The sequence below is a fragment of the Eucyclogobius newberryi genome, unplaced genomic scaffold (assembly GCF_026437365.1).
Source record: "Eucyclogobius newberryi isolate DKJ021-1_F unplaced genomic scaffold, fEucNew1.0.hap1 SCAF_9, whole genome shotgun sequence".
Classification (NCBI taxonomy): Eukaryota; Metazoa; Chordata; class Actinopteri; order Gobiiformes; family Gobiidae; genus Eucyclogobius; species Eucyclogobius newberryi.
In genome coordinates this window covers 11876468-11888967 of record NW_027316532.1, presented here as the reverse complement: position 1 = coordinate 11888967, position 12500 = coordinate 11876468, and the positions used below count along the sequence as shown (strand labels likewise).

At 51.5% G+C, this 12500-nt stretch overlaps 1 protein-coding gene across 1 annotated transcript in view; it reads left to right on the top strand.

The window, feature by feature from the left end:
* Nucleotides 1–11435, top strand: part of lonp1 (lon peptidase 1, mitochondrial) — a 12464-nt gene extending 1029 nt beyond the window's left edge. The window contains exons 2-21 of the mRNA XM_072438302.1: nt 1–66; nt 1211–1330; nt 2287–2443; nt 2658–2771; nt 4031–4092; nt 4661–4790; nt 4919–5002; nt 5067–5135; nt 5230–5381; nt 6226–6364; nt 6587–6765; nt 6835–6922; nt 7000–7122; nt 7189–7305; nt 8483–8623; nt 8709–8874; nt 8977–9063; nt 9194–9321; nt 9439–9603; nt 11084–11435. The exon at nt 1–66 is cut by the window's left edge and continues 23 nt beyond it. Coding sequence (XP_072294403.1) covers nt 1–66; nt 1211–1330; nt 2287–2443; nt 2658–2771; nt 4031–4092; nt 4661–4790; nt 4919–5002; nt 5067–5135; nt 5230–5381; nt 6226–6364; nt 6587–6765; nt 6835–6922; nt 7000–7122; nt 7189–7305; nt 8483–8623; nt 8709–8874; nt 8977–9063; nt 9194–9321; nt 9439–9603; nt 11084–11251 — 2455 coding nt within the window. The 3' untranslated portion in view covers nt 11252–11435. The remainder of the gene's footprint in view (nt 67–1210; nt 1331–2286; nt 2444–2657; nt 2772–4030; nt 4093–4660; nt 4791–4918; nt 5003–5066; nt 5136–5229; nt 5382–6225; nt 6365–6586; nt 6766–6834; nt 6923–6999; nt 7123–7188; nt 7306–8482; nt 8624–8708; nt 8875–8976; nt 9064–9193; nt 9322–9438; nt 9604–11083) is intronic.
* Nucleotides 11436–12500: the final 1065 nt, after the last annotated feature.

The following is a 12500-nucleotide window of genomic DNA, read 5'->3' as shown; positions in this document are numbered from 1 at the left end:
GCTGCTCAGGAGGAAGGTGCGCCTGGCTCAGCCGTACGCTGGAGTCTTCCTCAAGAGGGACGACAGGTGAGTAGTCCCCAGGGTCAGAGGTCACAGAGGCTAGTTAAGATATGTTTAGTCCTAGTTTGGTACTTTATTCCTGATTTTGGTCTTTACATGGTTTGGAGTAGATAGTCAGTATGAGCCTCAGAAGAGCCATGACATCATCAGAGGTGGTGCATCAGGGGAGGACGGGGGGGAAAAAGAGTGTTGTCCCAGGACACGGGGTCTTACAACAGGGAAATCTGGCTCTTGCACCCCGCATGTATGACATCATCACATTCTACAATCTGATCATGTCATAATAAGAAATCCACAAACATTTAACATTATTATGACTGTTTAGGGATTGTTCCATAAGTGAGCGACAGCAGCTGATGTAAAGCACAAGAAATGTGACCAACATTTCATGTGAGCTGCAGTGTTAAGATCACAGTTTAAAGTCCTTTAAAGTCATAACAATCACAACTTTTGGGGTTGAATAATGGCACCACTTGGTGTCAGGCGTCAGGAGTGTCAGGTGTTTGTAGAGGTACGCTATGGGTTTTCTGGTGATCTCTGTCTGACAGCCGTGTCATTGCTCTGCTCGTGTCATTGCTCTGCTCGTGTCATTGCTCTGCTCGTGTCATTGCTCCGCTCGTGTCATTGCTCCGCTCGTGTCATTGCTCCGCTCGTGTCATTGCTCCGCTCGTGTCATTACTCTGCTCGTGTCATTACTCTGCTCGTGTCATTACTCTGCTTGTGTCATTACTCTGCTTGTGTCATTACTCTATTACTCTGCTCGTGTCATTACTCTGCTCGTGTCATTACTCTGCTCGTGTCATTACTCTGCTCGTGTCATTACTCTGCTCGTGTCATTACTCCGCTCGTGTCATTGTTCCGCTCGTGTCATTGCGCCGCTCGTGTGATTGCGCCGCTCGTGTCATTGCTCCGCTCGTGTCATTGCTCCGCTCGTGTCATTGCGCCGCTCGTGTCATTGCGCCGCTCGTGTCATTGCTCCGCTCGTGTCATTGTTCCGCTCGTGTCATTGTTCCGCTCGTGTCATTGTTCCGCTCGTGTCATTGTTCCGATCGTGTCATTGTTCCGCTCGTGTCATTGCTCCGCTCGTGTCATTGCTCCGCTCGTGTCATTGCTCCGCTCGTGTCATTGTTCTGCTTGTGTCATGTCGCAGTAATGAGTCGGACGTGGTGGAGAACCTGGACTCCATCTACACCACCGGGACGTTTGTGCAGATCCACGAGATGCAGGACCTGGGGGACAAGCTGAGGATGATCGTCATGGGCCATCGCAGGTAAAGCAGAAGGTCCCAAACCTCACGGGCCGTAGACCACAAAAGAATGGTCCATCCATCTTCTTCTGCTTATCCGGGTCTAAGCAGGGACTCTCAGACTTCCCTCACCCCAGACTCTTCCCTAGGCTTTCCCGGGCCACACAGAGACATTGTCCCTCCAGCGTGTCCTGGGCCACCTCAGCGGCTCTAGTCTGAGCTCCTCAGTTAATGTAAATTACCATAGTATTGATTTGTCAATGAAAAGTGACCGTGGCAAATGTGGTCAACTATAAAGTATCTCTTTATAGATCTCTGAATCCCTCCCCCGGCCCACGGGCCCGGCCCTCATTCTTACAATGCATATTGTGAGACGATACAAAAGTGTTCAAGTATCTGGACTTTGACAGGTTCTGACTCGTCTACAGATTAACTTTGCTCTCTGCTGCTTCTGTTTGATGAGTAACTAAAGTGTCTCAAATGAAAGATGAATTGTGCTCAGATGAGACACATACGCGGCGCGCAGGAGCGTGTAACAATAGATTTAGCGTGTTTTACATTGGTAGAACTCACGCTTCTAAGTGTGCAGCCTTAATCACTGCAAAACGCGCTGGAGAAAATGTGGTAAACGGGTTTAAAATGTGTATTTGCGATATAAAGGAGTTTGCGCTGCGCGTCACAGAGACGGAAACGGGCGCGTCTTCTCATGCTCCCGGGGCAGCGCGCAGGGACGGTCCCGCCCCGTCACAGACTCGCGCAGGATTTTGACTTGCTTCACGCGCTCTTATCTTTTGACTTAATACTGCTTTTTATATGTCATTTAATGCTATTTTGCATTGACGGCGGTATAATAATTAATTATATTTATATTGTAGAAATCAGTAATCTAAGTGCGGCGGATCCGTAAACCAAGTCATAAAATAACTAAGGCCTTTCAATGAATTACACAGCTTGAACCTCGTGATGTGATTGTCCCTCAGGATCCGGATCACGCAGCAGCTGGACGTGGAGCCTGAGGAAGTCTCCATGTCCCCAGACTCGGACTCAGAGCCTCAGTCCAAATCGGCCCCGCGGCGGAAAGGCAAGCGGTTGCGTCGAGACACTCCGGGCGTCCTGGCCGAGACGCTGGAGGACAAGGTCTGCTGAGCTCTTAGACTGTGCAGCTCTTAGACTGCGCAGCTCTTAGACTGCGCAGCTCTTAGACTGCGCAGCTCTTAGACTGCGCAGCTCTTAGACTGCGCAGCTCTTAGACTGCGCAGCTCTTAGACTGCGCAGCTCTTAGACTGCGTAGCTCTTAGACTGCAGCTCTAGACTGCAGCTCAGTATATGTTTGTGTCTTTCCGTTGGACAGGTCTCTGAAGCAGACCTCAGTCCGGAGCTCCAGCCCCTGCCGTCCTCCTCTATTCTCATGGTGGAAGTGGACAACATCCAGCATCAGAGCTTCACTGTCACCGAGGAGGTCAAGGTGAGGCTGGGGATAAGGCATGAGTCATTATGAATGATTCACAAATACTGCAGTTACTTCACATCTGGAGTACACAGTACTTTCTTACGTTAAGACAAAAGATGGTCAAAATTGTTGTTTTTTCAGAGGCTTAAGGATATTTTGGACTGTAGGCTTCATTTGACAGGATAGTACATCGTGAAATGGGGATACGACAAAGGCCAAAAGGCTGCGGTCCCCACACACATATGCACTATTCACTCCACCATGAGCAGGTAATTTTCAATCTAATGGATTAAATCAGTTTGGACTTTAGAACCCTTCTCCTCAAGAGGGGCTGGACGCTCCACTTCTGACATGGCCCGCAGTCAGAGGCTGGTGTGACCTTTGGCCCCACAGCTCAGCTGCTGAAGCCAGACCTGATTGGGCCGGTGGGACGCCTGAGGCAGCTGTGGGCGGACCAAGCGTCCCATAACTCCACATGTCTCTGGGTCAGTGCCTCTGTAGTGACAGACCAGGGTGATTGTCCTTAGAGATGTGAGGAGCTCTGTTACACTGGAGGAGCTCGGAGTAGACCCGCTCCTCCATGTCAAGAGGAACCAGCTGAGGTGTCTCCCTGACACACCTCCCTGACACACCTCCCTGACACACCTCCCTGACACACCTCCCTGACACCATCTCCCTGACACCATCTCCCGGACACCACCTCCCGGGGTATTTGATCCAGACATGTCCCACTGGAAAGAGGAGCTGTTGAAGACTGGAAATGCTGGAGGGACTGTGTCTCTCAGTTTACCTGGGAACACCTTTCCCCCGAGGAACTAGATGAAGTGTGAGAGAAGTCTGGAGGTTCCTGCTGCACTGCTGCCCCTGTGACCTGTGACCTGTGACCTACAACCTCTTCATTTAACTGGTTTGATTCTCTTGCTCTTATGAGTCTTTTGCATCTCAGAACTATTTAAAGGAATACTAATTGCTTCTTTCACTCTTTCAAACCAATCGTGCACAGAGGGTACGTTCTACTGCTCAAACAATCACCTTCAGATTGAAAATTGCTTTCAGATGGAAGTTGAAACATGGCGTCCATATGAAACCTTTAAACGTCTCTATAAAGGATCAGTCCTGGACAAATGTGGGATTATGACGTTCAAGAGAGACTGAAATCTGAACTGAACGAACACAACGATCTGCAGAACATCTAAACGGCTTTTACACAGAACAAGACCCCAAGGAGACGCTGGGACGTTGTATTGTGTCTGATGTGTGTCTGATGTTGACAGGCTCTGACGGCCGAGATCGTGAAGACCATAAGGGACATCATCGCCCTAAACCCCCTGTACAGGTGAGCACTCTCTGTCCCACGTGTGAACACCTGTAAGACCCACGTGTGAACACCTGTAAGACCCACGTGTGAACACCTGTAAGACCCACGTGTGAACACCTGTAAGACCCACGTGTGAACACCTGTAAGACCCACGTGTGAACACCTGTAAGACCCACGTGTAGTTTGATAGACCCTGCTCACCTCTAGTCCCTGAACATCCTTTGGTATGTTTATCAGTAGAAGTTATGAACTCTCCAAATAATGCAGGGTTCAGAATAAGCGGTATCGCATTGCAAAATGCGACGCAATTTCTCTCAAATGCGATGCATTCGTCAGAAAATAGTGCTTTTGTATCGCAGCTTTTGCGATACAAAAATGTACATTGAGATAGTCTCAAGAGGTTGAGAGAGTGAGAAACTCATGTTTCTTGTCTGAACCTAACTCAGGTAATTGTCAATTGCCTGAGTTTAGACTTTAGACATGTCAGAGTGACAGAAGCAACAACCTATTTTGAGATGATCCCTAAGACCCTGTGTGTGTCTGTGTGTGTGTGTGTCTGTGTGTGTCTGTGTGCATCTGTGTGCAGGGAGTCGGTGCTGCAGATGATGCAAGCGGGTCAGAGGGTCGTGGATAACCCCATCTACCTGAGTGACATGGGGGCTGCGCTGACCGGAGCAGAGTCCCATGAGCTGCAGGACATTCTGGAGGAGACTGACGTAAGGACCACACCCTGCCAAGCACACTGCTGTGAGGGGTCCTGCAGAGGGCCCTCAAACACTAATGTTTTAGTGAGTCCAGGGCCCCTCTGCTGGTGAGAATAATCGATTGTATCTGTTTTCTGCAGATTCCCAAGAGGCTCTACAAGGCTCTGTCTCTGCTCAAGAAGGAGTACGAGCTGAGCAAACTCCAACAACGGCTGGGTAGAGAGGTCAGAGGTCATGGACACACACACAGACACACGGACAAACACAAACCTCTCCCTGTGCTCTCAGGTGGAGGAGAAGATCAAGCAGACTCACAGGAAGTACCTGCTGCAGGAACAGCTCAAGATCATCAAGAAGGTATTGTCCAGTCAGCTGAAGGAGGCACTAGAGATGGTCAGGGACACTGGTCAAACTGCTTTGTTTGTGTGCGTGCGTGTGTCTGTGTCTGTAGGAGCTGGGTCTGGAGAAGGAGGACAAGGACGCCATTGAGGAGAAGTTCAGGGAGAGAATGAAAACCCTGACCGTCCCTCAGCACGTGATGGACGTCATCACTGAGGAGCTGACCAAGCTCAGCCTCCTGGACAACCACTCGTCTGAGTTCAAGTGAGTTTAAACTGCTTCAGACTCGTCAGGCTTCGGGGGGGTGGGGGTGCATGCATACATACATACATACATACATACATACATACCTACCTACCTACCTACCTACCTACCTACCTACCTACCTACCTACCTACCTACCTCTCACAATCAGATTTATATTGGATATTGCTCTGCAGTTGAGCAGCTCCTGCATATTTCTGACTCTCCAGATGACATAAAGTCTGACGACAGTGTGCGCTCCCTCAGTGTGACGACAGTGCGCGCTCCCTCAGTGTGACGACTGTGTGCGCTCCCTCAGTGTGACGACAGTGCGCGCTCCCTCAGTGTGACGACAGTGCGCGCTCCCTCAGTGTGACGACAGTGCGCGCTCCCTCAGTGTGACGACAGTGCGCGCTCCCTCAGTGTGACGACAGTGCGCGCTCCCTCAGTGTGACGACAGTGCGCGCTCCCTCAGTGTGACGACAGTGCGCGCTCCCTCAGTGTGACGACTGTGCGCGCTCCCTCAGTGTGACGACTGTGCGCGCTCCCTCAGTGTGACGACTGTGCGCGCTCCCTCAGTGTGACGACTGTGCGCGCTCCCTCAGTGTGACGACAGTGCGCGCTCCCTCAGTGTGACGACAGTGCGCGCTCCCTCAGTGTGACGACAGTGCGCGCTCCCTCAGTGTGACGACTGTGCGCGCTCCCTCAGTGTGACGACTGTGCGCGCTCCCTCAGTGTGACGACTGTGCGCGCTCCCTCAGTGTGACGACTGTGCGCGCTCCCTCAGTGTGACGACTGTGCGCGCTCCCTCAGTGTGACGACTGTGCGCGCGCCCTCAGTGTGACGACTGTGCGTGCTCCCTCAGTGTGACGCGGAACTACCTGGACTGGTTGACCAGCATGCCCTGGGGCAGCTACAGTGAGGAGAACCTGTCTCTGGCCAGAGCCCGCGAGGTGCTGGACGAGGATCACTACGGCATGGACGACGTCAAGAAGAGGATCCTGGTGAGACTGAAGCAGGGACGACCCTTCAGCATGTGTGCCCTCTGTCTGTGCCCCATCTGTGCCCTGTCTCTCTCTGTGCCATCTGTCTGTGCTCTGTCTGTGCGCTCTGTCTGTGCGCTCTGTCTGTGCCCTCTGTCTGTGCCCTGTCTGTGCCCTGTCTGTGCCCTGTCTGTGCCCTGTCTGTGCTCGGTCTGTGCCCTCTCTGATGGCGGTGGCTTGCAGGAGTTCATTGCAGTGAGTCAGCTGAGAGGCTCCACTCAGGGGAAAATCCTGTGCTTCTTTGGTCCTCCGGGCGTGGGCAAGACGTCCATCGCCCGCTCCATCGCCCGCGCCCTCAACCGCCAGTACTTCCGCTTCAGTGTGGGCGGCATGACCGACGTGGCAGAGATCAAGGGACACAGGTGTGCTCTTCATAGTCCCTCGGGTCAGTGCTGAGGACACAGAGGGCTCATGTGTCTTGTGTCCTGCAGGAGGACCTATGTGGGGGCCATGCCCGGCAAGATCATCCAGTGTTTGAAGAAGACCAAAACAGAGAACCCGCTGGTGCTCATCGATGAGGTCTGAGATCCTGATCCTGAACCCTTCCAGTTCTCACGCAGGTTTGTGGAGGTGTGACTGTTCTCTGTGGTCCTCAGGTGGATAAGATGGGCCGGGGGTACCAGGGCGACCCGTCCTCTGCCCTGCTAGAGCTGCTGGACCCAGAGCAGAATGCCAACTTCCTGGACCACTACTTGGACGTCCCTGTGGACCTGTCCAAGGTGAGGCTCTCGCTCTCCTCAGTGTGAACTTCAGAGCAGATGGAGTGAATGTTACTTCTGCTGCAGGTTCTCTTCATTTGCACGGCCAACGTGGTGGACACCATCCCGGAGCCCCTGAGGGACCGCATGGAGATGATCAACGTGTCTGGATATGTGGCACAGGAGAAGCTGGCCATCGCAGAGGTACTCTCCACACGAGGTGTCCTGGACCCACACGCCCACACTGAGGTGTCCTGGACCCACACGCCCACACTGAGGTGTCCTGGACCCACACGCCCACACTGAGGTGTCCTGGACCCACACGCCCACACTGAGGTGTCCTGGACCCACACGCCCACACTGAGGTGTCCTGGACCCACACGCCCACACTGAGGTGTCCTGGACCCACACGCCCACACCGAGGTGTCCTGGACCCACACGCCCACACCGAGGTGTCCTGGACCCACACGCCCACACGAGGTGTCCTGGACCCACACGCCCACACTGAGGTGTCCTGGACCCACACGCCCACACTGAGGTGTCCTGGACCCACACGCCCACACTGAGGTGTCCTGGACCCACACGCCCACACTGAGGTGTCCTGGACCCACACGCCCACACTGAGGTGTCCTGGACCCACACGCCCACACTGAGGTGTCCTGGACCCACACGCCCACACCGAGGTGTCCTGGACCCACACGAGGTGTCCTGGACCCACACGCGAGGTGTCCTGGACCCACACGCTCACACGAGGTGTCCTGGACCCACACGCCCACACGAGGTGTCCTGGACCCACACCGAGGTGTCCTGGACCCACACCGAGGTGTCCTGGACCCACACCGAGGTGTCCTCTCGTGCAGCGCTTGTCCTCTCGTGCAGCGCTTGTCCTCTCGTGCAGCGCTTGTCCTCTCGTGCAGCGCTTGTCCTCTCGTGCAGCGCTTGTCCGTGCAGCGCTTGTCCTCTCGTGCAGCGCTTGTCCTCTCGTGCAGCGCTTGTCCTCTCGTGCAGCGCTTGTCCTCTAGTGCAGCGATTGTCCTCTCGTGCAGCGCTTGTCCGTAGCGCAGCGGGAAAAGGCTTTAATGGCCTTTGTGCTTGGTGCTAGCGCCTGGCTAGCTCAACGTTAGCACCACCACTTCCTACGTCTGTTTTAGCCGAGTTGAGTTAAAAAGAGCAGGCTGTGAGCTGCAGGTGAAATACCAGAGACACAGTTTTGTGTTTGGAAAGAGGTTTTTGAAGCAAAATAAATATTTAAATGAGATGAATAAAAGTAGAATTAGCAGTGAGTGTGTTGTTTGTGTGACGTGTTGTGGTGGTGGAGTGGTTAAAGCACAGCACACGTGCAGCCGGCCGCAGTGTCAGAGTGAGTGTGTTGTCTTCACAGAGGTACCTGGTCCCTCAGCTGCGCTCTCTGTGTGGACTCACTGAGGACAAGACCAGCATCTCCCCTGACGCCCTGAACCTGCTCATCCGACAGTACTGCCGTGAGTCTGGGGTCCGCAACCTCCAGAAGCAGGTGGAGAAGGTAAACTGAGGCTCCACCTGGGACAATGCACAGTCTGGAAATCATCGGAGTTCAGTTCCCACCGTGTCCTTGTGTGTGACGGCAGGTGTTCCGAAAAGTGGCGTTCTGCATCGTGAATGGCGAGCAGGAGGCAGTGAGCGTGACTGTGGAAAACCTCCAGGAGTACGTGGGCAAGCCCCTGTTCACAGTGGACCGCATGTACCAGGAAACCCCCCCGGGCGTGGTCATGGGGCTGGCCTGGACCGCCCTGGGTAAGACTCTCATTCACTAAACGGTTCAGACGTTAGTTATTGAACGTATTCACTCTGCGGTGCAAAGAGTCTGTGAATAACAGACCTGGATGTGTCCTGCAGGAGGCACCACTCTGTTCATCGAGACCTCAGTGCGGCGTCCTCCAGCGGGGCCAGAGCACAAAGGGGAGGGCTCTCTGGAGGTCACAGGTCAGAATGACTGCCCAACAGAAAGATCTTTGGATTAATTATCTCTTTCTTCTTTCACTGGCTTCAAGTTCTTTCATGTGTTTTTTCCTTTGGATGACCCTCTGTCCGGCTCCTGCTGGTGTGACCACAGGTCAGCTGGGCGATGTGATGAAGGAGAGCGCCAAGATAGCATCCACCTTTGCCAGAGCGTTTCTGATGACGCAGGAGCCTCAGAACGACTTCCTGATCAACTCTCACCTGCACCTGCACGTGCCAGAGGTACAGCTGCCTTAGCGCGCGGGTTAGCGTGCGGCGGGTTAGCGTGCGGCAGGTTAGCGCAGGTTAGCCACTGCAGCTGCGCTTCAATCATGTGTTCTATTGTGTTATTACTTTCAGGGTGCGACTCCAAAGGACGGTCCCAGCGCGGGATGCACCATAGTAACAGCCCTTCTGTCTCTGGCCACAAACAAACCCATCCGGCAGAATCTGGCCATGACCGGAGAGGTGTCCCTGACCGGCAAAATCCTGCCAGTCGGAGGAATCAAAGAGAAAACTATTGCTGTAAGTAAGATGTTTCCACTGTGATCTATCAGTTTAAATGATTGAACAAAAATGTTCAGAGCTTTTCCTGTATTCTGGTGCATTTGAATGTGGTCCAGGCTAAAATAAGATTAAAATGTTAAGTGTGCTGTAAAATGATGCGATGAAACTGCCAGGAGAAAGTGACTAAAACCAGCCAGTTATTACATTAGTATACTTAATTACTCGAGACAATTGTGGCTTTGAAAAATAGTTAAAATTGTGTTCACAACAAAATAAATGTACAGGAAGCACAAGGGACACATTGTGTTTTCTAAAGTTTAAGTCTGAGGCAGCTTCTTCTGATCAGGTTCATTGATAAATACAGCTGAGTGTCGTCTGCAGTGGAACTTAATGCCATGTGACCTGATCATGTGACCTAAAGGCAGCGTGTAAAGAGGAAACGGAACTGGACCAAGTACTGACCGCTAAGTTACTTTAGAACAAGGGGAGGAGCTCTGGTTTACATGATTAAACTGGTACCTATCAAATAAATAGGATGTAAAGCAGCTAAGGGCGGGGCCTCTGAGGGCGGGGCCTCTGACACCTACATCACATTCTAACCTCTGCAGTAGAATGTTGTGGTCGATGGTGTCAAACGCTGAGGTCAGAACCAGGATTGAGACTAGAGCTGGGTTTCGATTCAAATTTCAAGAATCGATTTAATTCCGATTTTTACGTTTCAAAATCGATTTTTTTTTTTCTTCCGATTTTCTCAGATTTCATCCGATTCGATCCGATTTCGATCTGATTTCCGATTCGATCCGATTTCGATTCGATCCGGGGGTTAATGTTATTAAAAATGAAAAATGTCTTTGAACCGTTTCCTTCACTTCATGACTGTGTAGAGAAGCAACATATTAAAACTAGTATTATATCAATATTAAACAGCAAATCTTACAAGTATTGGAAGTTACTGATGGCTGGAAGACTGAAAAGGTTAAGGGTCAATCTACCTTCAAGAAAGATAATTCAGGACAATAAATGGAGGACATCATTGAGGTGACTACATCTGCCAGTACTGAAACTAGTATAAAATGTAAACGTTGAGCATTTTTCAAAAAAAGTTGAATTTTATTTTATTTTTTTAATTACAAAAATTATGATAATAATTAAAAATAAAAAATAAAAAAAAAGATCTTTGGACGTACGAATTGATAATCGGTCATTAATATGCGAATTGATTAAAAATCGGAAAATCGATTTTTTTTCAACCCAGCTCTAATTGAGACCAGTCCATCGTCTGCTGTGGTGGGCTCTGAACCCTGCTGTGGTGGGCTCTGGACCCTGCTGTGGTGGGCTCTGGACCCTGACTGGAAAACTTCACATAAGTTATTGTCCTGTAGAGGGCGGCCCCCGGGCCATAGTTTGAACCCTGATCTTCAGTGTTCTGTTTACACACTGGGAGTCGGGTTAAATCAGATGCTAATGCTTAAGTGCTAACAGTTTGTGTTTGCTCCAGGCTCGCCGCGCGGGGGTCACATGCATCGTCCTCCCTTCAGAGAACCAGAAGGACTTCTCTGACCTGCCGGACTACATCTCCGAGGGTCTGGAGGCGCACTTTGTGGATCACTACAGCCAGATCTACCCTATCGCCTTCCCCCAGGGCCCCCACAGCCCCGACAGCTAACACGGCCCCCACTGCGCTCTGGCTCACTGTCCCAGGGCTTTGGTGGAGGAAAATGAGAGAAAACTGTCCAGGACCAGATAAACATTTGATTGATGCTTTAAAGTGGCTTTTTAAACACATTGAGCATCTTTGCATTGTATTTTATGTTTTGTAATTTAAATATTATATATGTATGAAAACTGAAGTTTGTCTTTACTTTCCATTTGAATTCTGGTCTTGGTTTCTACAGAATGATTTGCACCTGCTCGTCTCCATGGAGACGGTCAATGTCTTGATTGGAATATTCCACAGCATTGTACTAATTATATCTACGTAGAATGTATTTAAGTGTTTAAATTGCACAAGACGCCTTGAAAACCCGATTGAGCAGAGTCGCCTCTCCACAGATCTCCTCCGGCTTAACCTGACGCTTCTTTTAATAAGACAAAATGAACTCACAGCTGTTTTACCTGTTAAAGTCTTTTATCCCATGTTATTCCCAGGCGTGGTCTGTCTGGCTCTATCCGACTGACCACGCGGGGATGGGCGTGGTTACGCATGGGGGTGTGGTCACCATGCGGGCACGGGCGTGGTCCCCACGCGGGGACGGGTGTGGTCACGCGGGGACACGAGGACGGGCGTGGTCGTCACTAGGACGGGCGTGGTCATCACGCGGGGACACTAGGACGGGCGTGCTTGTCACGCGGGGACACGAGGACGGGCGTGGTCGTCACGCGGGGACACGAGGACGGGTGTCACCACGCTGGGACACGGGGACGGGCGTGGTCACCACGCGGGGACACGGGGACGGGCGTGGTCACCACGCGGGGACACGGGGACGGGTGTGGTCACCATGTATAAAAGAAGGCACAAGAGAAACTATTAAAGTACTTATAAGATAAAAATAGACTAGATAAGAATAGAGTACACTATTTTACAGTTGAACTTACAGATGTAGTGCAGAAAGTGATTAAATGATGGTTAAAGTGACAGTGTTTAAGAAGTGTTCATGAGTCCAACAGCAGAGGGAGAGAAACTTCTAGTGGAGGAGGTTCTGGTCCTGAGGGGAGTGGCCTTCTGCCTGGGGGGAGTGGCCTCCTGCCTGAGAGGAGTGGCCTCCTGCAGAGATGAAGTCTGCAGCTGATCACCTTCTCAGCAGAGGGCGCTGTAGTCTCTGTTTGTCCCTGACTGTGGCTCCAGCGTACCACACAGTGATGGAGGAGGTGACTGTAGAACTTTACTGAAAATGCAATAAAATCTTGGAGACAAG